This window comes from Argiope bruennichi, chromosome 3 (genome assembly GCF_947563725.1).
Source record: "Argiope bruennichi chromosome 3, qqArgBrue1.1, whole genome shotgun sequence".
Lineage (NCBI taxonomy): Eukaryota > Metazoa > Arthropoda > Arachnida > Araneae > Araneidae > Argiope > Argiope bruennichi.
Window position 1 is genome coordinate 3,651,610 of NC_079153.1, and position 26,129 is coordinate 3,677,738.

The following is a 26,129-nucleotide window of genomic DNA, read 5'->3' on the forward strand; positions in this document are numbered from 1 at the left end:
GAAACAATGATAAAAATGTTTTATTTTCATAAATATTTCAGATGTAATGCCACTTGTAACATGAATATAAAATTTTCTACAAAATATGCCAGAATATCAGTATAAACATTTCAAATCAACAATGATTGATATTCTCTGTAAAAGTGAGCCTTTTTTTTTTTTTCCTAAAAGAAATATGAAAAACAAAATTTAAATAATTTGACAACAATAATGGAAATACAATATATATTTTTTTAATTCCCCTGTATGAGAATAAATACTCTTGTTACTTATAAAATACATATAATTTTAAATAATGAATAAAATTATAGAACCATCCCCCAGAACACAACACTGTACCGATTTTATTAATTTTATTTCTTATTAAATTAATGGTATCAATGATAATTTAAATTTCATATAATATCAGTGAAACTTTTCCCTCAACCCCTGTCAATTTCTGATAGAAATTTTATAAACATTATTTCACTGCTTGGGAAAAAAATCTTGACCAGGTTTGCCAGTTTTATTCACTAAATATAACATCTAATATATTGATTTTGCAAATTTCAATTTCAGAAATCATGACTTCTTAGTATGTCACCAAAGGTCATCAGCTTCTTCCACATCCATTTTCAAGAGATAGACAGACAGTCAATTAGGATGATTCCACCATTTTGCAAGCATAGGTAATCAGTCAGAATGTTCTATCATTATTATTATCCAGTAATATTTAAAATAGTACTTCTCAAAATAAAAGAAGATACATTTCATCGACATTACTACATTAATATTAATATGATCCCTGAAGAACCCGATTGATAAGATTAAATTAGCAATGTCAACCAAGATTGATTAATTTTTATTTTGTCACTAAAAGAAATGTAATATAAGAATAGTTACAGTAATATAAATGAAAGTTGAATAATAGTAGAGCATTCTGATTGATTGACAATATTTTAAAGGGGAGAAATCATCAAGTGGTTGAATCTGAGGGTTGTGTCAAAAATATTTTTAGCAAAATCTCCTGAAATGGAGATGAATGGCGATAGATGATTATCGAGCTGTTATGTTTATTCATATGAAATAAAAATTCTTGAAATCGGTTCGTTGGTTTTGGCAGGCAAACTCTGCCACATGATTTCCCCATAGGGAATAAATTATGAAGTTTTCTTTTTTCATCTCTTTCAAAAATGAAGGAAGGAGGGCAGATGGCCTGTGATAATATATCTAAAGGTCATGAGTATCCATATGAAATCAAAATTATAGAAATTGATTCAACTTGAAATCTGTTGCAAGATTTTCCTTATTATTTTAAATATATAGATAAACTGTCCAGCTTTCTACTGTCTTTGGAACACTTTTGACATCTCCTTCAGAATCCTTAATTCATCAGTGACTGTTTTGAAGAATATTAATTCTTTGCATTCATGGTTCCAGTTTTTAATGATGGGACCAAGGAAAAAAATATCATATGGAGCTAAATCAAGATTGTGTATCACCATTATTGGTCTTTCAAGCATTAGCTATTTTTGCACCCACTTATATGACATGTTATATTCAATCAATTGTTCAGGATAATTTATTTCAATTGTTTTGCTTTTAAAATAAGTAATTTCTCTGCTATTCAATTAAGTTTTATTTGGCGATCTTCTTGAACAAAAGCAGCAACTATATATATTAAGATTTCATTCATGACTTTGCTTTGAAAGTGAAAAATTGAAATGCTGTTGATTGTGTGACAGGGGATTATCACCATAAGCCTACTGCAACAATTCATACATTTACAAAACAGATTTCTAAATATGAAAACAGAATTTTCAAAATGATTGTTATTTGTTGATTTATTGTTGTCAAATTAATACATTAATGTTTTTTTAACTTAAAAAAAACTTGTTTGTGCACTTAAGTGTAATAGGCTATTTTTCAAAATTTTATTTAGAGAAACAATTCAAATTATAAATGAATGGCACTTTATTTGCATATATATTCTGATACTGTCTCTGTTTTAAGAAAAGTATTAAAGATGGAAGGAAAGCTAAATCCACCAAAACTGCTTTAAGTTAGTCTCTTTTGTAACTCTATAAATAACTTTCTAGATCTATTTGCTTAAAGATGAATTTTAGAAAATGTTCAACACCAGTGATTTAAAATATAGATATATAATCACATATATACACAAAGAGTAACTGAATTGAAAACTTTAGATTTATATAATGAAATAACTGTAATTTACTGCTTTTATTTCCATTTTTTTAATAATGTTTTGCATTCAACAATTTTTATTGTACCATTAGTATTGAGTGTAAATTAATTTAACTTGAGACTGGCGCCAATTTTGCTATCCTTTACACTCGGGCAACAACGAGCAAGATCTATCTGACAAGCACTCAAAAAATGTGTTTTTTTTTTTTGAGAAGAAGAGTACGAAGATTACTTTATTTCATCTTTCATTTAGAATGTAGGAATGGTTGAGGCAATGCACAAATATGTAAATTATAAACAAGAAGACAATCAGATAGGGAAGGGGAAAAGCCGTCCTCCAAGGGATGATTTTTGATGGAAATGTAAAGAAAATCTAATTTTTAAAAAAGTTTAATTCCAAGACAAGTAGTCAGTGATTCATGAAGTGAATTATCTGTGCCTAGGAAACATTGGTATGTAATGAGATTGCTACCTTCTAATAATGATACTAAGAAATATCAGAACCGGTTATGTGATCTAAATGAATGGTTTAATAAGCGAGGCAATGTTGTGTTGATCACGGATGTCTATGGTGCCAAACTATCTAATGAAAATGAACAAAATTGAAGCAATGCAGGAGATTTTTATGGACTCTGTCACAAATTTTTAAATTTAAAAAGAAGTAAATAAATAATTATTTGCCATACAAACAGGAAATCACTGCTAGATGTATGGGAAAAATGGGTGCCGGAAATAAGAACAGAATAAAGCAGTTATTTGAATATTGCACTTCGCAGAAATACAAAGTTTATGCTTCCAATTGCCTTTCAAAAGTCAAATTTCTCGTAGAGGAATTAAATGAAAATTAAAATATGATCATGTTGAAATAGCATGCATTGACAAGTCAGTAATACATATTTAGATAGTATATAAAATAAAATTAAAAAAAATAGTCACAGTATAAAAACTTTTTAATTTTGCAGCAATATTAGTTATAATTACCCCATCGATAAATCACTGTATAAAAAAAATACATCATAAAATATTGTAATAAATTTATTTGAAGATCTGTGTGACAAGGACCACAATTTGTGTACAGACAATTATTAAAACTTTTGTGGATTTAACAAAAATAAATAATGCAAATGACATCCTTTGGCCATCCCGCAAAGGCAATCCATACGAAATTGTGACAATGAATTTCAAATACAGAGAAGTTGTTGCTCGAGAGATGTTTTGGTCCTTTTGGCCAAACATTCTAATGAAATGGAAAACATAACAAAAAGAGGGGTTTGTTGCAAGCTAAAAATTGTTATTGATTGTAATAAAGGAAAACCACAATTGATTTCTTTTACCAAATAAGAGTGTATAGCAGTTCATTGAGGAGAACAATAAAATAATACAGAAAATTAGTATTTAGACACACTATATATGTTGTAAAATGTTATGGGAAGAAAAATATCAATTACAATATTCAAAATCGATGGGTAGATATGTTCACTGGAAAAACACCAACCAGGGCACAATACAAGCCCTATATATTTACAGATTTTAAAAGAAAGAAGGAAAGACACATAAAGTTTGAAAATATTTTGAATATTATAGCACAAATACAAAAATATTCTGGCACACCTTAGTGAGAAAATTCATAAAAGGGGTATAGATTTATATATGTTACTTATTGTAACATGTATAAATATCAACCACATCTTTGCTTAGAATGTTTTAATAAATTTCTTTAAAATCATAACATTAATTTTTCAACATTTGATAATGCCAATCTTGGACACCAGTGTCACACAAATGAAAAGTTTACTTTAAATCCCCAAGGAGTGACAAACAGATGAATCCACTGTCATGTCAGTTTTGAATGATAAAAATTTTTCAAGCTTACCTAGTTCTCATCTTTCTCATCTTCAGAATCTGCTTGTACTTCACCAGTATTTACTTTAATTAATTTCCATTCTTCGGCTTTCTTTAAAGCAGCTTCAGCCAAGTCTTTTACCTTTTGTGGAACATCATCTACTTCTGGACGTGTTAAAGCCATCAAAATTTTAAATAAATCAGTTTCTATAATTTTTTCTGCACAAGCATGACTAGCATGAATGAGATTGTGAACAATGGCAACACCCCTGTGGCAAATCTCTTTGTCAGCACTTGCACATAACTTGCATAAAATTTCAAGCCATGCTTTCACCTAAAAAATATATACATACTCTTAAGTAAAAAACACTGTAAACAAGATGTAAGGATGTCATGTAATATTTTACAGATACTTTGAATCTTTAAATGGCAGTTAAAAAATGATTGGCACTGATTTGACAAGTCGATTAATAATATCATTTTACTAATAAGAAAACCTTTAAAAAATAGAACAAGCATGTCACCATGTTTCAGTATATATATATTTAAAGAAGTACTTACATCAAAGATCTTTTTACATGCCTTTCGACTAACACTTGTAAGCATTGCTAATGCTCCTGAGGCAGCTTTGGAAGTCTCTAAATCTTCATCGTCTGACACCAAGAGCAAAAATTTTACTCTGTCATTACCCTGCATTTCATATAACCGAACTACCTAAAATATTTAAATCATTAAAAGTTTTTTTTTATTAAAAAGAAACATTAAATACAATTTTTTTTGAAAAGCTAAAGAAAAAAAAAGAAAAAAGAAAGCAAAGATATTTATTTAAATGCATACATCATCAGAAACCATGAGATTTGCAATGCACTGAGTAGCAGCTCTCCTAAGCATTTCATGATCTTGGTACATATATTCCTCAATTTTCATCAGACCTGCATCCTTCAAGATTCTTGACCTAAAACAATTATATATATATATATACATTTAAAAATCTAATTTCAATTCAATTCATTTCCTAATTTTTAGCTCAATTCAGTACATATCAACTTCATTATAAAATATTCTCTTATTTCCTGATTCCATTCCACTTTTTCTATTTAATTAATGCAACAGAAAGCTCTGTAAAAATGTTTTCGTCAGCGACCCCCATGCTCCGAGTGAAGAGATAAAAAAATTGCTGACATAAACAAATTCTTTAAAAAGATCCCTATAATTAATTCCCTTACCTAAATTCAACACTTGTAGAAAATTCCTATCAGAATCTCACAGTATATATTCATAGGGATAAAATTTTCATTAGCTTTTCCTCATTTCGCTCTGTGTCGATGTGCTCGTTGCTTATGCTTGTACATAAATCATGCCTCCCGGGATGAAATGAAACGAAGTGAAAAATTCAAAGTGTTTTTCCCTGTCTACAGCCATGATTCTGCTTCAAAAATTATGTTTACATATATATAAATAATAATTTCCAATACATTATAAATATAATATTAAATTTAAATGTTTATTTATAGACTTAAAAATTATAGTAAATAGTTTATTAATAAAGGTATAATATCACAGCTCAGGTGCATACAGATGAAAAAGTAAGTCTAGGAAAGCTAGAAAATAACCTAAATTTTTTAAAAACCCATTGTATTATTTAAAGCAATTTTCTATATTTCAGATGTAAATATTTAACTCTGTCGTTTTTTAAAAAATGTTTTTCGTAATTAAAACAGAAAGCTGCATTCCTGGAAAAATACAGATAATTTTTTTTTTTTAGTAGTTTTCCCTGCAACTTGAAATATTCTAAAAGTAAACATGTTTGGAGCAATTTTTTAAAGTTTACATATTACTAAAAACGATTTTGGCCATACTTTATCAAAATCTACGATTCAGACGTTTGAAGTTAGTTCCGCAGAATATTAATCTTTCACAACTTCAAATCAATGTCATGCATTTCCAGAATCTCGTGCATTGGTCATGTCTGCAGAATCAATGAAAGAAAAATGACAGCATTTGCTACTAAATTATTACTTTTGACTAAAATATTTTTCATTGAAATTCTCAACAGAGATATTATTAAAATAAATTCTTTGTCTCGGATAATTTCCAATAAAAATTACTAACAACCAGAATTTAACAAATTTTAATTTCATCCTTTTTCTCCAAAATTAAATAAAGTACTGTAGAATGTTTAAGTCTTCGTCAAAATATATTTTTACCAAATTTCAAAAATGCCTATCTTACTTCGATCTGAGAACTGCACATATAAGAATGAATAGTTTATTAGAAAATTATAGCGAAAAATATGAGCATCATTTACCTTACACTAGGGCTAACTTGTGCCAAATTTGTAAGAGCCATAAGGGCTTCAAAATTTTGCAAAGCTTTACAATCTGGATGTAGTAGTGACATAATAGGTCTCACCACTTCAGCACACTGAAACAAAAAAATTTTAGTAAATTTATTAGCATTCAATATACAATGTATTAAAATAAATTTACATATGATGCATTGTAATTAAGTGATGTATAATAGCTAAGGGAACAAGTTGAGTTTATTCAAATTTGGATAAATATTTTACCAAAAAAACCTTTTTTTTTTTGTCAATCTTCTTATAAATGAAATAAAGTAAATAGATTTCATGGAAGTACAAAATAAAAGAACTTTCAAATTTAAATATACTTAATTTCTTATAAATTATCTATAATTCAACTTCTAGTAAAGATGACTGTGTATGTGCATTTATTTGTCTGTGTTGGTACTTCATAGGCCAGACTATTTGACTTAAAACTACCAAATTTATCACATATATACCTTGGGAGTGCAAGAATGTGCATCTTTGATCAATTTTTAAAAAAATTTATTTAGAATTTCAATTAATTCAAAAGTAAAATTAAAATTTGCCACTTTTTTTTGTGGTAACTTTGAAAACTATTATAGCACAAAAATAAATTCTATGCCGTTTCAAATTTAAAAAAAAATCGCTTTTAAAAGACACCAATTTAATAATCGAGTGAATGTTTTCTGAATTTTGTCAATGTTTTTGCTTAATTTAAAACCATAGCTTATGCTGTTACCCAGTTTTCAGTGTTTCGTCTAATACATAATCGCATGATTCTCTTCCTTTCTTGAAAGCTAAAGAAGAAGAATCCTATTTAATATCTGTGTAGTTTAGAAGAATAAAAAAGTGTTAATAATACAAGAAAATTTAGAAGTTAGATGTACTGGATATTTATATTTTTAACAACACCATGATGTTATGGGATTGGACTTCAGTAGACAGTTTGTGTATATAAACAGATCTTAACTACAACAAATGAAATAGCACATCGTGAATGATTAACAATTTGAAGGTATTATGGATATAGAGTTAAATCGAAATGAATGATCTGAAATAAAATATATTCATTACTCTTGGTGAAACAGCTGGTCGCTATTGGCAAATAGGGGAAGGAAAAAGAAAGGGGGAATAATGTATAATACTGCAAAAGTCACAAGATAGATGAGCAGAACAATTATGTTACTAACAGATATCTTGAAACTAGTTTTATTAAATAGGTTGACAGAGGTGGTACATAAAGGCCAAAGCACATGAAAAGCCATTTGATGCTTACAATTAGTTTATTGACGAAATAATGGACACGAAGTTATGTATAACAAATTTAATTGACATTACTTGCAATAAACAGACCACCGATAATATTAACACCATAAGAATATATGGCATAAAACAATTCAGTAGAGAAATTTTAACATGTAAAAAAAAAAAAAAGCATTTTGCTTTCAAGACAGCACGTAGCAATATAAGTGAATAAAATTATTTTTCTGTTAATATCAAACAATCCTGAACTTTAAAAGTCATACAAAATATTAAAAATTCACATGAATTTGTATATATTATAGAATACTAGCCCCCTTTGGGAGGGGAGCAGTTGGTTCGCCAAGATTAATAATTGATAAAATTTTCCCTCATTTCCCCATTAAATGTTTTCAAACTTTAAATTGTAAAACTCATGTAATTTATAATATTTCAAGGGCTTTACACAGTGTTGTTTATAGTGTTTTACATTTCTCTAATTTTCTCCCTATATATTTATAAATCATCTTTCACAACAAGTGATTTACACAGTAAGCAAAACAAAATACAGAAAAGCGATATTTCACAGAGGGAATGATGAGGAGATACAGTAATATCACATTCTGGATCGGCCAATATTAATCCGGGCTGCGCAAAGGACTCTTATATCTACATGAAAGAAGTTTTGGATTGCATTATCAAATGCAACTCCAAGAGGAGTTTGAGCAAATGTTTGTGGAATCTTAATTGATGAGATTGTGTCCTTGGTCTAGATTATGGGGCTACAGGTGGACAGCAACAGCAATGATGAGTTGGTACAAAAATATATCTAGAATTACTGAAGAACTTATGGAGCTGCATTCTGTGTCACAGCAAAAAGCTGCACAAAAGATTTGGCCAGGAAAAGAAGAACTCAATTAAGCAACAACATTCCAGTGAAATAAAGGAAATGCTGAAACCATGAGAAATTATTGTATTATACATTTGAGAAGCATCATCCTAATTAGGCATTATTTTTAATTTGCAATCAATTAAAGCAAGATCAATATCATTTCATTACAATAAAATAATATAATTACAAAGCTTTTCAAATTAAATTTTTTTAATTGAATAATATTGAATTTAACAAACAGTGAATATATATATGATCATTTACCCTTTGACCAGGAAAAGCAACTTCTGGATTCATAGTAATTGCTATTCTGGAAAGAGCCTGAGCAGCAGTCAATTTTCCTTTTTCTGTACCTTCAAGAGCTAAATTTACAAGAACCTGTATTCACAAAATGAATATAAAAAAATTAAAAATGAGTTAATACATTCATTATGTTAAATTGATCAATATCATAACAGTGATATTTTACAGTCTATAGAATACAAATAAATTTATTCACTTTCGCTCCACCTTGTTGAACTACAGCACCTCTTAGGTCTGGGTGTTCACATATAGCATTGAAGACTCTAAAAAAATAGTTGCGTTATTACTTGAAATACAGAAATTTTTTGTTTAATATAAATGAACTGAAATACCCTTTTGGTAATTAATATCAACTAAATGATTATTTATTACTTTCACATCTGAATTATTATAAATACTCAAGTAAACTAGAGATAATGCTTAAACATCAACTGGTTTTAATTAGTTTATAAATAAAAAGACAGAAAATAAAGAATTATAGATTTATCCTGCCTAATAAAATGATTCCAGTAATTCAAATGTCATTAGAGATGCATTTCATAAATATAATTCCTATTTTTAACAGAATAAAAAATAAATTAAAAGCATTTTTTAGATTTTATTTTTGTTTGAAGACCTCTAAAACGATGAGTATTTCAGAAAGTAAAAGAATTTTACTTATAGATTGCAAAAGAAAATATTAAAGAATAGAAACGATGGGAATCCATCACATCCAAATATTTTCCTTTTATCTACCAATATTCAAGCAATACAGTGGTGTGATGGTTTGAAGATCAGAAGGTTGTATGGATGAAATACAGTGAAGATACATAGATTATGCAAAATTGGTGTATGTTATTTCTAAGCTGAAGTATAAAAAAAGCTCTAAGTCAATAAATTTGACTTTTAATATCTTATCCAATGTTAGAAAAAGAGATATTAAACTTTATTTGTTTATAAATGAATGTAAAAGAAACATTTTACTAATCTACATTTTATACAATAGATGCCATGAAAAAGTTTAATTTCTGTAAATTTTTATTACTAGCCTCTAATGAAATCAATGTATTTACACACAGTTGCTACCCTATTTAATAAAATTTTATATTAGAAATATATGCCTACTGCAATATTTAGCGAGATAAACATTTGTTCCAGTTTTTTGAAACACCACATATATTCAATTCCATATGAGTGAAGATTCGAAAGAGAATTACTCACCTAGAGATCAACTCTTTACTATTCTTACTCTCTGTTTTGGCTAATGCAACAAGAGCAATTGTTACGCCCGCGTCCGCAAGCGCTTTAACTCTTTTGTCAACAAACTCTTTGGCATCCTATGAAAAAATAAATCAAGATAACTCAAAATTTAGCAATTTAAAATAACAAGGATCTTTCCTAATTTTTTCTTACATTTTTTAAAAAACGTTCAACATATTCATTTAAAATAACAATGATCTTTCATATTTTTTTCCTACATTTTTTTTTAAAATGTTCAACATATTCACCTTTACATGAGTTTCTGGAACATGTTGTTTGGCAAACTTTGCAAGTTCAACAAGTTCTGGTATTATTTCTTCTTGATCATAACTATTTGTAAGGTTAACTAAAGTTGTAACACAACCATATACAACAGATAAATCTCCTGTCTGAAAAAAAAAAGTTTATCAATATGTGATGTACTGCACATTCTATTTCCCTTCTTATTAAATATACTAAAAGATTTAAACATAATGTTTTTAATATGAGCTTGTTTACAGAAACATGCATCTTACTGAGGGTAATAAACAAAAAAGACAATCAACTAACCATGTTGATACAGAAAATTAAAATTAATCATTAATTTAAAATATATAATTCAATTTTCGAAATGTATTTAAATAGAAAAAAATGAACTTCCTTACATTACTTTACGATTAATTAAAAGAATCTACAAGATTAATTTAGAAAATAATAATAAGCAAAACTTAAAACCATATTTTCCTCTCTCTTTTTTACATTAACATTTAGCAGAAACAACAATGAAAAATCTTTACTACTAATACAGATGAATGTATAGTGTATGTCAGTACTCTGCAGGCGAGACTGTCTGACCTACAGTTATAAAATTTGGTAAATATATATTGTAAAAGATGGAATTTGAATGAATACTTTAAAATTTTAATTGATCAAAAATTAGGCTGAATTCTGTCATAATTTTCAAAAATATTATAACAAAAATGTATTTTACACCATTTTAAAATTTATAACTATAATAACTATAAATAATAAATATATAATTTGACTCTTTTTCTCAAATAAAAAATTTAAGTATCTACACATAATACTAATGAAGGACATTTAATTTAATTTTATATTACTATTTTGCGCTTTAAAAAGTATTTTATTTCATTTACAGAGAGTTTATTCTTGGCAAAAACAAAAAAATTCTAAGACAATCACTATTTGGGAAATAATAGTATGACATGGAACATAATAAAGCTCATGGTTATCAATATATCAATTAAAAAAAACAATAAGTTTTTATGAAGTGTTATCAGAAGGTTAGAATGCAAGTTCTATGGAAGAAAGCAGATATGCAAGACAGGTTTTGAAAAATTCATATTGCAGCCTGACAAATATAGCAATTAAATGATAATTCAAATGAAAAAATCATTTCCTTTGAATGAAATTTTTCCTATTAATTTTATTCATCGTTCTTAATAAAAGTTGTAAAGACACACATTCTTACTTTAATTAAGGAAACCATCTAATGTTAAGTAATGTTAACAACAAAAACTATGTAAAAACTTAAAATATTATATCATCTAACAAGAAATTCTACTCAGAAACACACACATATTTATAAGTACTTTAGTAAGTTCAATAAGTGCTTGTATGGCTTCTTTATCTTCTATTAATTCTTCTTTAACATCCGCATCTAAAGTTAAGTACGAAAGACCTTCTACAGCCCACTTCCTCAAGTCTTTGTCCTTTTTAGGATTAACCAAGAATCTAAAATTTAAAGAACACATACATTCTTATCATACTTATAATATATATATATATATATATATACAAAAAAAAAAAAAAAAGTGATTCAAAATTTTTATTTTAGAATTTTTTTTTTCAATTTTTATATATATATTTTTCCAATATCCAAAAACATATAATCCAAAATCATACTTTTTGAATCTATTTTTAACTGTACAAACGAAAGATAAACAAATAAAAATTTAAATACTATAAAAAGAAAGCCATTAATAAGTTGAATCTTAGTACAATTAAAACTAAATTATTAGTATTTTATAGGGAAAAATACCATGTAATAATATGTAAGATCTAACCTTCAATAAAAATAGTTAATGCCTCATGGACATAAGCACATTACAAACAAATCACTGACTTTTTTCACTTAAATTATAAATGCTTCATTAAGCAAAAATAAATATATTTAAACTCTCCATTCTTATACATTCAGTTGGAAAATGTCATTAAATTATTTAATATTTTGCAACTAAATAATGCTTAATAATAGTTTAATTACAGTGACAGTTTTTCAGGTTCGGTTTTTGGAAGAGAAAAAGGTAAGAATCACATTACATTCAAGAGTAAATTAATTTGTCTAACATATATTTGCATCATAATTTTATAGCAATATGAAGAATACCTTTTGTATATTCTTTTATATATTCTTCTTTTGGTACAGATGTTACTTAAATGTTCATATATTTCAAAAGTAATAATTCTCAATTTTCAAAATCAAATTCCCTTATTTTATTAATATTATGTTTATTCATCCACTTTGAAGCCTAACAAAATGCAATAATACATAGTTAATATTAACCCTTATCGTGGCAAGATTGCTTTTTTGAAGAAAAGCAAAAAAAAAAAAAAATGTATATAGGTAGCTTCTTTACGCTACAAAAAACATAAAAAAATAAATAAAAAAATCGTGTAATAAAAAGCGTTTAATAAAACTCAGTTAAAAATTATTTTATAGTGGTAGTATATTTTTATAAAGTTGTATGTATGATATACTATAGAAAATGAACATATGGGTTAAAAAAAGATTCTTGTGAGTTAAATTCAACTTACTTGCGGCAAGCTTTAGCAAGTTTTAATGAAGATCCCTCACTAAACATTTTAATGGATGCATCAAACCCACCTGAAGAGCCTACTTTGCACAGACCCTAAAATAAAAATAAAACATATTCAATATTTAATTGATGATTAAATAAGCTGCAAATATTGAAACATATACCCATAATTTGATAAATAATTTTAAATGTTCATTTTAAGATTACATTAAGCATTTCAAATAATGTTACATTTTTCTTTGTTCTTGGTTTTCTTTCTAATTTCTTCTTATACAGTAACAGACACTCACAATTTCTTTTTTATTGGAAATGGTCTAACTACAACTTTCTGTATTATTTTTTAAAATGATTTCACTGTACTGCACTGTGTTATTTCTTATTTTCAAACAAACAAACAAACAAAAACACACACACACACACACACACACACACACACACACACACACACACACACACACACACACACACACACACACACACACACACACAATAATAATAATAATAATAATAATAAGCTTTATAATTTTGTTATTAAGATTGTTTAATTCTAACAGATATTTTAGGAAACATTGAATGATTTTTTTTTACTTAATTTGCGGACTTCAACTATTTTATTTAATTTGCAAGAGCCAGGAATTTATCAACTGAAATTGCTGGATCACTGATCCATCATTTATTAAATATTATTTTGAATGGGTTTAAATTAGAAACTGTGCCTCAAACTTTAATAAAAATAGCAATGTTTGAAATAACTTCTAGTCATAATTTGCATGCCTTTAAAGTTGAGTCAAATTATTAAATTTTTATAAAGCAAAAATTTCTTTTTTTCTTTTTTAGTATATTAAAAATAAAAATGTCATGATTTAAATGGGGAAAAAAAATGTAAATATTCACAGTGCAATCCTGTTATTTTTTTTTAAAGTAATTTCTTAAATACTACAATGCATGCATAGCACAAGATTTAAAAATAAAGAAAAGGGAAACAGGGATACGGGAAATACTTTACTTAAAAATTAAAAAAGACAGAAGACAATATGTGAAAAAAGTAAAGAATCTGAATTTGCAACAAATATTTCTAAAAAAATTTGCAGCTTAAATAATAAAAATATTAATTATATAATAAAATATAGTACACAGTTTATAAAATATACATATATATTATACTTACAACAAGAGCTCTAACTTTTATGTTGTCATTTTTCGATTGATATAATTTTTTTAAAATATCTGTTCCCATTGAAACAATAGCAGTGCACTTATCTTTCTTGGAAGCTGCAGCTATGATAGCTTCTGCAGCAACCCTCTGTAGGAAAAAAACATAAACACAATAAGCATTTTTGTTATTTTTTATTTCTAATAGAAAAATGTCTAGCAAAGAATCGAATTTATAAGCTCACACATGCAAGCCATAGAAGTTAGGAAATGTATATAATAAAATAAATAATGTAGATGATTGTGAATATTTTTATGATTTATAATCAATCAGAGCAAATATATTATATAACAAAGGTTTAATAGTCCAAACCTTTGTCATGCATAGTTGCACAAATAATTTTTTAAAAATTTTTACTATATAACTTTCTAATTATCCGAACTCCGGCTTAACTATAATTTGAATTTCTAAGTTGTGCAAGCTATTCATTTTCCAATGGAATCAAAATACTGAGCTCATAAATTCCTTTTAAAAACTATATAAGCAGAGGATACATTCTTATGTTCTCTTTTGTCTGCTTTCTGCCTTTCTGTTTGGTACACTACATTATGTTCTCACCATGGCTTGACAAAGGGAAAAAGTTGGATTATTTTTTTGAAGTTATGAATAATAAAAATTGTTAAAGAAATGCTACCTCATTTCTTCAAATCAAAGTTTCACATATATATTCAAAAATAATTTCTAATTATATAAAAAAATATTAATAAAACTTACGTTAAACTAAATAAAAAAATTTCAAATTTTAAAATTAGTTTCATTTAGCCAATTTCAAATAATTGAATAAGGAGTTTTCACAGATATTATATTATATATATATATATATATATATATATATATATATATATATATATATATATAAAGAGTATATGAAATGCACACCATATTACATAGAAACAGAATATTTGAGATCCATTACATTTCCAATTTGATGTTAAAATTTAATGAATCGCGCCTGAATTTTATCCATTCAACCTTAGGAAATATTAATGATAATGATCAGTTTTCCAATATCGTATACCATTAGGAATGCAATTGAAATCTGGATTTTTCTACATTTACAGCAAATAATCAATTTCTCAGTACAGAAATGTTATGAAAGAAATGAGAGCAATTTTTAAAGTTATTTTAGGGAGTCCTGGTGACAAAGGATAGTAATTCTGTGGTTCTAAGCAGTTTTTAAGGGTGTATCAGATCTGTAGTACTATCAAATAATCCATTCATTACATCATTTGTGAAAGGAAATAAGCCTTCCTTTTAGGTCCAGATTTATTGCCATTCATCCTAAATTAGTTTTAAAAGCAATTATAATAGAAAATTTTTTCCAAAATAAAAAAAGGTGTTAAAAAAGAGGGGGAAAATAAAAAGTGTTAGAGATAAAAAGATAACTATATCATTTCCTCACTCCACTTTTTGAAATTAACTTGCTTTGACATTTAAGATTTTTTTGAGACTCTACAAATAAAATACCCCATTTATTTGGTTCTCATTAGTCATCAAGTGCAATACGCTTCATCTAAGGAATGCTCAATATTTCTATACAATAAAATATTTTAGCTACGTAAAGAAAAAGAGGACCATTAAATAAGTTGCTTTAATTATCAAATAGCTTTAGTATAATATTTAATTTCAATAATAATAACAATGAAAACAGGCTAATCACCATTTTCAAGCTTAATCATTAACTTGTTGCAAAAGATATTACTGTCACTTCTGATACATTTTTCAGAATAACAGTATACAGATTTGCAAAATAATAATAACGTATAAACAAAAACAATCTTTTTTATCAGAAAATAACGAATTATTCAATCTACTTTAGTTTCCCTTGCTGTCTTTCATATTACTAGCAAAGATGCTTTCATAATTAAATATATATAATATTTGATATAAACTATTTTTATTTCTTACATTGCATTGTATATCCTAAAATCTCAGTTAACATAAGAAAGTTAAACATAATTTCAAAAAATTCATCCCAAATATGGATGAATTTTACTTTTTTATCTCTTTGAAAGTAATCCTTATGTAATTTTGAGAAGATCTATTAATGAGATAAGACTTCCTAAAAGGAAATAAAAATTACCTGCTGGAGTTCGTCATCACTTGAAGCCATTGCAAGCATCATTTCCACTACACCTTTCTGAGCTAGACAGGCATTCCCAGCCTCTACTGGACCCTAAATAAAGTTTTTTTTAATAATTTTTATTCACTATAAATAATGTTAAATTAGAACACTCAGTTAATTCTCTATTGACAAAAGCCATCTCTCATTCTTCTCTATAGAAACATGTAAACAATACAACATTACAAAAATACTTAAATAGCAAGAGATGGCGAATAAAGCATTTTTCTTTCATCCATTTGGGTGATTCTGAATAGGACAATTATAATTACTATATAACTTTATTTTTTTAATTACAAAATTAGTCACTCCATTACCACAGAACTAAGCATTAAAAACAGGTCTTATTGTGACTGGCTGTTATGCCCAGAGCCGGCTTTCTCTATAAAGAGACAAGAAACCATTTGGAGGTCCTAAATTTTTTTGTAAAGTAAGAAAAAATTACAAGCATTAACATATATTAATGTTGCATATTTATTTAATGCATGATTTTGTTTTTGTTATTAATTACTTCAGAATAATTACAATTTTTTGGATTTATTTTCCGAGCTTAATATAGCAAGCGCATATAAGCATTCTGCATACATGCTCGACCAAAGGCATTAATTTTAATTTGGTGAAAGAGCGCTCAACACACTTTGCAATAACTGGTAACAAAAGGAAAAATTTTAACACAGTCAATACAATTAGAAATAATTCAGTATAATTATCATTTAGTATGTATTTCAGCATGTCTTGTGTGTTTTTACATCCCTTTTATTTGTAATCATATCCTGTAGGAAACGAATTTCCTGGATTGGGTTTTTAACCACATCTTTGTCATAAACTTTACAAAGTTTTTGGTACATTTTTCAAGTTATGTTTTCCCCAAAATTTTTATGTCACTGATTACTTTGAGTTACTTTTAAATCTCTCTTTTATCTGTACCATAACAGTATCAATTACAGCATTAAAAAATAACACATAAATTTCTCTACTGGTTTATACTATATTATATATATATTGTTGTTACATATTCCACTACTAAGTCCATAAGTTCGGGTTCGTTTGTAGTGGGTGTATGGTGTGAAAACAATCAGCAGGTCTCAGTAGAAAACAACAACGACGTTTATTTAGCTCGAAGACACTAACACAAATACGACGAATACACAGACGATAAATATCTAAAGCCGAGAAGAAGACAGAACAGCACATTACTAATTGTAGCTCACAAGTAATAATCGCCCGCAGCACACAAAGCGGCCAGACAGACTTCAGAAGGAGAGGGGATCCTCGGAGCTTCGCTCTACGGTCTCTCCAAACGAATGAAATTCTCCGCTGTCTCCTCGGTTTAGCTGTATCCAATTGCCGACTCACTACCACACTAACTACTCCACACACAAGTTGATGCTGCTTCCACAATAGACAACAGGACTCGGCACACAGCTCAGTCCAGCAATAGCTCGGGCTCCACACAACGCTGGCACTCCGCCGTTGCTTCGCTATCTTCTAGAAGACTCGATGTTTGACTACGACTTCAACTGCGATTCCTTGCACTTGAATTAGATGCATGGAGAGCCTAGGCACTCCTATTCAGTTTGAGGTAATAACAGCACATTAGTAATCTACAATTGATGCGTCGGTTGAATAGAGGAAGGATGGCTTAAAAGCGTTTGAGGTGAAAACGGAAGCAGTTAATTAGATGAAATTTATATTTCGATGAAGCTATGGAGGTTTAAGTGGCAAAATCCATTTGGTAGTAGAGTAAGGAAAGGCATATTTTCCATTGCAGTGGGCGTAGTTAATTTGTTCCTTGATTGTGGGAATTTCATAAGCATTGAATTGACTGAAAAATTTTCTTGTAAGTTCTTTGATGAAATCATCGAGCTGTGGAGTTTTAAGATCTCTGGGTAAAATATCATTCCGGATAAATCAGGAAGCATTGTTAATGATACGAAGCATTTTATTTCGGTTGGTTTTAGCAGCGAGTCTCAAAATTTGAGCAGCATAAGTGAGGATAGGTCTGAAAATTTGTTTATATAATAACATTTTATTCTTTAGTGAGAGGGGAGGGGGGGGGGCGTCTGCCAATGAGTGGGATAATCAGGTGAACTTTAGCCCAGAACTTCTTACTATTGTTAATATGAATTCTAAAAGTGAATTTATTGTCTAAGATCAGTCCAAGGTATTTTACTTCTTTTTCCCAAGACAAATTATCTTCAAAGAATGTGAGTGCAGGTAGCGGTCTCTTTAACTGCCCTTTCCCGAACATGATTGCATGAATTTTTTTTCGTATTGATGGCAATACGCCAATTCATGCACCACATTTCAATGTTCAGGAGTCCTTTTTGAAGAGTTTTGATGACAAAATTAGTGGTACTGCCCTGTGTAAGGATAGCAGTGTCATCAGCAGTTTGTGATGTAGTTGTTCCTGGGGAAGTTAGCTGTAAAGATGGTATAAAGTAAAGGGCTAAGAACACTTCTTTGAGACGTCCCAGGTTTCATTTCACCATTTGAAGATATAATATTATTTATTTTAATTTGAAATGTTCTTTTGTAGACGAAATTGATTATTATTTCGATGAGGTAGGAGGGTATTTTGAAATCTATGAGCTTGTAAATAAGACCGTTATATCACATTCAATGAAATGCCTGTCTTACGTCAAGGAAAATACCACCGGTGTATAATTTGTTGTTGAAGCCATGCCGATGATATTTATGACCCTCAGAAGTTGATGAACACATCCATGAGTGGGTCTAAAGCCATATTGCTCGTCAAGGTTGATAGCAAGTTCTTTACATTGGTATTTGAGTCTGTAAGAATAATATTCTCATAGATTTTTCCCAGGTTGCTCAATAAGCTTATTGGCCTGTAATTTTGAAGTTTTTGATTTTTTGCCTGTTTTAGAAACGTTAGCACATGTTCGATTTTCCATGCAGGGAGGAAATATCGATATAGCAAGCATCTGTTAATTATTTTCCCGAGAAACGGACCGTGAACCTTCTGGGCCAATCAGGCGTATATCAGTTCCTATTGGATGGATCATCAAAATTCTCTAAGTTTCCAGTATTATCTATTTTGTCGCCAAAGGTACCAAATTCGTCACCAAGTCGCCAAATGGTAGCAAAGTTTGTCGTCAAGCTCTGGGATTACTGGCTCGGCACCCAATACAGATGATTGTAAATCGGTCTTTCCAGTGATAGAACTAACCGTGCTGGGAAGCAGCATTTCAGGTTTATATATATATATATATATATATATATATATATATATATATATATATATATATATATAAAGAGAGAGAGAGAGAGAGACGAATTCATTTTTCAAAAGAATGTTCTGAAATATTCAAACTGCATATGATCATTTTTTTCTTTGTTATCATTTTGTTCTCGGTTAAATTTTGTTCCTACATTTTGGATTTTAATTTTAATTGATTAAATTAAATTAATCAAGAACAATTATTTTTGATGGAAATACTTCAGCTTCAGATATCGCTGTATTATCATTATTTGTATCAAATTCTTTTATGGCATTGCAAGTTGGTTCAAACTGTAAATACATTGCTTTAATCGAATCTATTTTGGCTTCCCGGCGAGTATCGCATAATGATTTAAAACTAATTTTTAAATATTTTTGCAGAATTTCCTATCTTTTTGCAGAAGCAGAAAATGAGCAATATAAACAATGCAGTATTCAACATTATATTATTCGATTTTTTTTCTTTCTTTTTATTCTGTTTGATCAATTAGCACATAATCGTATTCATTTAATAATTCGATTAAACTTTAAAAATTTCCATTTCAAGCGTTTCTACTATCCCTTGGATTTCTCAAAGTGGAAGAAGATTATTACTTGGTAAAAAAAGGATCATATCTATAATTCTTTGAAATAGTAATTTAAGTCATTCTGTTTCCTTATTTATAGTAACTTCATTTGTTTTATCAATAGTCGAACATAAATTTAGTCGCTTTAGTAATTCTTTTCAAACAATAAAAGAATTAAAATGACAATTAGAACGCTTATAATCTTGAATAGTCACCTATAAATCGTATAGATTATTCATATCCTCTTCTTCTGGAAAAAGCATAAAACACAAACAAAATACCAAGTCTTGCGTTTTTGAATAAATTAAGCAGCTGCGAAGCTGAATTTCACCATTTAACATTTTTTTTTAAAGTAGTATGTAGTTTAATATGATCTATCTTCAGCATTCTTATCAAAAACCCTTTGTGTTGTACAAGTCCAATTTTAATGCAAAGCATTCTAAACTTATCATTTATAATACTTGGCCATAAACTTGGATCACTTATACTCACTTAATCATTTTTGTCGTTATTTTCGGATTCGCTCATATTTGTTTAACATACGGCTCTTCAATGAATTTCACAGTTTCTACATTTCAATTACAAGATTATGTAGTTTGTGCTGAACTCAAGTTGAAGTCGAAGCAATTTCATTGCCAGAATTACTTTGTAGGCAAGAAAACAGATCTACTAGTGACTTATTGAAAGTGAGCTTTTTTTGAAACCCAGAGGGATATTTCATTAGAATAGACATTATATGATCTAACAATATTAAACTTTTTATAGCATGAATTTTCAAAATACTATATGCAATCGAACTTAGTCGGTGCGGTAAGTAACCGTAAATCTACTTACCTTATATTTATAATATGTTGCAGACTTGCACTAGACTATAATATATCTTTGTATACTTCCAAACCCATTGATTTTTCCAGTAAAATTTCTTCCTACCTTTTCCCTTTCCACTATTATTTTTCAGAAGATTATTTTAGTTCTTGATCCGCTTTGGGAGGCCCTCAGTCCCAGAGCATAACATCCGTTGCCCCCTACAGATGACCTGCCCTGGTTATGCTCATTAACAATCCAAATTTTTGCATACGGAAACAATGGCAAAAAAAGTTCAAAGAATCTTTAAACTGTTGGTAAAAGGCTAAAAATCTTTTATATTATTTCTTTTAATATTTTTAAATTTCCAGGGTATTTTAATATTGTGTTAAAACTACTATTCATAATGAGTCTTTCTCTAATCTCATTGAGTTCGACACATTCTGTTATGTAAAATGTATATATAACTGCCACATGGCAGTTTTGTTTTATAAATCAAATTTAAATAAATAAAGGTAATTTTAAAGACAATGTAGTTCTTGAATAAAATCTTTTTACCTGTAAGAGAGCAGTAATAGCTCTAGTAGCTCTAACTTTGCTTTCAATATCTTCACCTCTCAATTTGTCACTAAAAAAAAAAAAAAAAAAAATTAAACAGTATAGAAAAAGATACATATAATATTGCCTGGCAAGAGATAAAAAAAATTAATATTCATTTCTAGATTCAATTATTAACCTGAAATCATTACTGATTAGAAAGAAATTAAATTTATAAAAATACAAAATTTAATTTTAAAGGTTTTAAAGGGAAAAAAATTTTTTAAGAAAAATAAAGTCAATCAATACAAAACTTTGAGTATTTTTTAATGCTGTAAATTAATATAGTTTTCATTTATATAAAAATAAATTTATATGAAGGAATACACTATTAAAATATCTCATAAGACATACTAATCTTACATTTGTTTTGAATGAAAACAACAGAGGTGCTATTAATTTTACTTCACTTACTTCATAAATTCCATCATTTTATTTCTGAATTTTTCTCTATTTTGATCACAATCCATGCAAAAATAAATGCGATCTAAGGCAACAGAAACATGAGCTAGAGTTCGACCAGTAATACGCATGCTACTTTCATAATGAATTTCTTGCAATTCACTGGCAACATCCAATAAATTCCATAGACCTAAAATACAATTTTAACATAATTGCAACAATTTGTAAGAAAGAAAGGGCAACTTACATATTTCAAATACAACATTTCTGCATAATAAATTAGATATAACAAAAACATTACAGTAAAAATATTTTTGCAATAAAAAATATATAATTTGCAATAGTCAAAATTATATATTGATTAGGCAAATACTTAATTTAAAAGTATACGAATAATGAATCCCAATAAGGTCAGTGTAGATGAAAATTAGGACTATGGTTTTGAATTTCAAGAATTTTGATTTTTTTTCAACCATTTTTCTAGTTTTCATTTTGTAGTTCAACATTTTGAATTGCATTTTTCTATATAAAAGGTCATTTGGTCTTTGATTTGATGAGATGCAAGATAAAATGGTATTTCAGTGTGGCATTTTCAGAAAGTATTTCTTTGAAAAATTAAAATTTCAAACGCAATGATTATTTAATCTAACTTTTACAAAAGAAATAATAATTCAGATTTCCTTTCTAACTGATTGCAGACTAGCTTAACTTTCAGTAGTCTATAGAACAGTTTTGCAAAAGATTATTAAATAAATAAGTTACAATGAATTATTTTAACTTAAGAAAATAGTTTATTTAATAATTTTTATAAGATAAAAAAAACTAAATAAAGAATAAATAATATGTATCACATAAATATCAGATGGAATTGTAATTCTTTTTGAAATATAAAAGAAAAAATAATATATTACCTTCGCAATCAAGAAGTTTAAGGCCCCAGTTTAAAGATTCATATTCAACATTTTTCATTATAAGTTCCAAAAGAGCATCACGCCCAATTGCAGACATGACACGACTAGAAACAGTTTTCACAAGAGACTGCATGATCTGATCAATCATTTGTTCATTCTCTAGATTTTGAAGGAATAAATATTACAAAAATTGATATTTTTTGGCATTTATTGATCTACAATTATTTTTTAGCAATATAAAAAATTTTCATTACATAATACAAAACATTATACTCATCATTTTTTTGATTACATATGTATATTTATTATACTGATATTCAATCAACAATAAAATGACTCAGTTTCATTTGGAAAATTAATGTTATTTATCATAATTTAGAAATTTTTACATAAGAATAACAAATATTTTATATAAAAAATTTACATATTACAAATTAGGAAAAATGCTACTCAATGTTTTAATGCAAATGTTATCCATTGAATGCAAAAAGTGAAAGATGACAGCAAATGAAATGGTCTTTACATAAAAAATAAATCTTTGCAATAATGTTAAATGCCAATAAGTTTAGCTGTAATATATAGATCTTTTATTAAAAACACCAAAGCAATATTTTTGTGCGTTAATTCAAATTAAAAACAACTTTTGAAAATTATGTTTTAAAAACCATTTAAAATTATTTTTAATCAAAATCATGCTCATTCAATTTGGTGAACCTCTATATTATTACATTGTTTACATGCAGTCTGTAATGTAAATTGTGCATGGTATAAATTATAACAAGATAAATGCAAAATAACAAAGCAAAACAACACCTTTAATTAACTTTTTGTTTGATTTCTTTCCATCTTTAATATCCATTCCAGCTAGGACATTCAATATAACTTGAATAAAATATTGTACAGCATTTACGTAATTTTCAGAATTGGAGTTGAGATTCTCTACCAGAAATGGTACACCAATTTCCTTCAAAATTTCATAAGTCTGCAAATTAAGCATAAATAATTAACAAACAGCATAATTTGAGAATTATTTGAAAAATGGAAAATCAAATTCTCAGAGTCTATTTTTTAAAAACATATATTATAATTTGTCTAAAAAATTTTTTTAGTATATCACCATACTTTATTTCTAATTTTAATTTCCTTGATAATTTGTTTGATATAATATTCCTTATTACAAAATAATTAGCTATTTACATATAACTAACATGTCAAAATGTATTTCTCAAGAAATTTATATATTCTTATACTGCACCGGTAATTATTAAAAAATTCTAGTTAATCTAAATTCAACATAAATAAAAAATAACATATTTCTCTTCCTTGAAGACAGAAGAATAATATATGTTGACATTTGTAACATGCTGAAATTCATAAACAACAAACATTATTCATTGGTTTGTTAAAAAGCTATTAGGTATACTTTGTAACCACAATCAAGTTTGGCTAGCATCTAAACAAGATCTGTGCATTTTGTAATAGTAACGGGGGGGGGGGGGGAATTGGTCCATTATACTAATAGAAAAACAGATGGAGGCAGAAAGTAAATTATTTATTTGTTCCCTGTTAAACTAAAAACAATTTTTTTTTAACAATTAGAAGAATTCTATCGTGCATTTTATCACATTTATCTAAGTAATTTCTATTAATATTATTTTTAGACCTTCCGCTGGACATAAGAGAGATAATGTGATACGAAACAAAATAAGGTTCAGATTTTACTGCCAAAGATAAAATAATTTGATGGGGAAAAAATTTCAATTCACAACATTTCAGATAACAATGGCATATAAAAAAGTTACACAAAGTCCAATAAACTTTAGATATATTTTAAAATTCACACTTTTGATAAAATTAATTTGTGTAACAAATATAAACAACTAATAATATTTTAATCCAATTTTAATTTTTATGATATGAAAGTAAACATCTTTTTAAAAAATTTGATAAGAAATCGATAGAAAAATTGGCTATTCAATGTAATGCTCTAAACTAATTTATACAGTCTTTTCATTATACTTTGAATTCTTTTTTTATAATGTATGCAGATTAGAACTGTACATATAAATATCAAATCACAAGAAATATTTATCATAGAATTATTTATTTGAGCAATGAAATAATTTTAAACATACCCGAGGGATATTATTCTTGCATAATTCTCCAAGTGTTCTGATTACAGCTAAAGATATTTCTTCATTTTTCTCCAATTTCATCAAAGCCAACAATTTTGTGACACCACTTTCTTTCATAATTAATTCTGCACCTGCTTTTTCTTTGGACAATGCAACAATATTGTTTGCAGCCTATAAATAGAATAAAATTTCTCTCAATGCATCATATAATATGAAAATTACAATTCAATAAGTAGAACAGTGATAATCATTTCTCAAAGAACAAATAATTTTTTTTAAGAAAAAAAAGTTATCATTCAACCAAATACATAGAGCCAATTCTAACTCCTGAAATAACTTTTGAAGAATTACCGATATTTAAAAAATCATTCAATAAAAAAGTTATTTTTATAAAAATTTCACAGCAGAAAAAAAAAAATTAAAAACAAAAGTCTTGGTGTTAAAACTATGCAAAGACCCCACCTTTCTCATCCAAATAACCTCATCTATATTTTAAAATAAAATTACACTTTTCACTACAAAAATGTAAGATGTATAATTATTAAATACATTTGAATAGTCAATTTATTTAAAATTTTCAATATACTTCAAGAAGAATTCCAAATAGTGCTTTTGGTATAATTCGTTTTCTTAATTATTTTAGAAATTCACCATACTTACTTTCTATTTTGTAAGACAACAAATAAATCCCAATAGTATTAAATTTTAAATGAGTTATTAAATATTAATCTAAAATTTAAATAAAGCAGCAATGAAAAGATTAATGAAAGTATTTTGCATAATGATTGAAATTATGTTTATCTCTATATTTTTCAATTTAAACTTTATTATTTAAATAAATATATATCATTAGGATTTTTACTTCATGTAATTTTTGTCCAGTATTTTTATAAATACATTTTTTATATATTATTTGTACTTTCAGTTCAAATAATATTTGTCTTTTCAAAGTATAAGAATGTATTTAAAATAAAAATTGTAGCTAATATGTATCTTTTTTTTAACCGATTATTACCAAACTGTAATTTAATATAACAATACATCACTGAATATCTGGCAGTTAATTGTATTTAAACAGGGGTAGCTAAATAAATTCCACAAGCTGAATTTTTAATTTTAAAACAAGCAGTAAATGTGACAAATAATAGATTAAACGAATATATATATAACAAATATTCCCTATGATTACCTGAACTCTATTTTCTGGTGAAGTATCTTCTCCTAGGACGAGATCAAACATACTCTTCACTTTATTCATAGTACTAGCTTGTTGTTTAGCCTAAATAAATAATAA

The 26,129-nt window shown here is 27.4% G+C and overlaps 1 protein-coding gene across 1 annotated transcript in view; it reads right to left on the reverse strand.

Moving 5' to 3' along the window:
• Positions 1-5: 5 nt before the first annotated feature.
• LOC129964290 (protein unc-45 homolog B-like) overlaps positions 6-26,129 on the reverse strand; it is a 32,773-nt gene continuing 6,649 nt past the window's right edge. Inside the window, exons 4-22 of the mRNA XM_056079057.1 lie at positions 26,025-26,114; positions 24,836-25,006; positions 23,514-23,682; positions 22,701-22,859; positions 21,802-21,979; positions 21,349-21,418; positions 16,141-16,233; positions 14,013-14,147; positions 12,843-12,937; positions 11,618-11,759; positions 10,274-10,414; positions 9,987-10,102; positions 8,983-9,049; positions 8,748-8,861; positions 6,335-6,450; positions 4,864-4,981; positions 4,588-4,740; positions 4,058-4,360; positions 6-164 (exon numbers count right to left, since the gene is read on the reverse strand). Coding sequence (XP_055935032.1) covers positions 4,058-4,360; positions 4,588-4,740; positions 4,864-4,981; positions 6,335-6,450; positions 8,748-8,861; positions 8,983-9,049; positions 9,987-10,102; positions 10,274-10,414; positions 11,618-11,759; positions 12,843-12,937; positions 14,013-14,147; positions 16,141-16,233; positions 21,349-21,418; positions 21,802-21,979; positions 22,701-22,859; positions 23,514-23,682; positions 24,836-25,006; positions 26,025-26,114 — 2,430 coding nt within the window. The 3' untranslated portion in view covers positions 6-164. The remainder of the gene's footprint in view (positions 165-4,057; positions 4,361-4,587; positions 4,741-4,863; positions 4,982-6,334; positions 6,451-8,747; positions 8,862-8,982; positions 9,050-9,986; positions 10,103-10,273; positions 10,415-11,617; positions 11,760-12,842; positions 12,938-14,012; positions 14,148-16,140; positions 16,234-21,348; positions 21,419-21,801; positions 21,980-22,700; positions 22,860-23,513; positions 23,683-24,835; positions 25,007-26,024; positions 26,115-26,129) is intronic.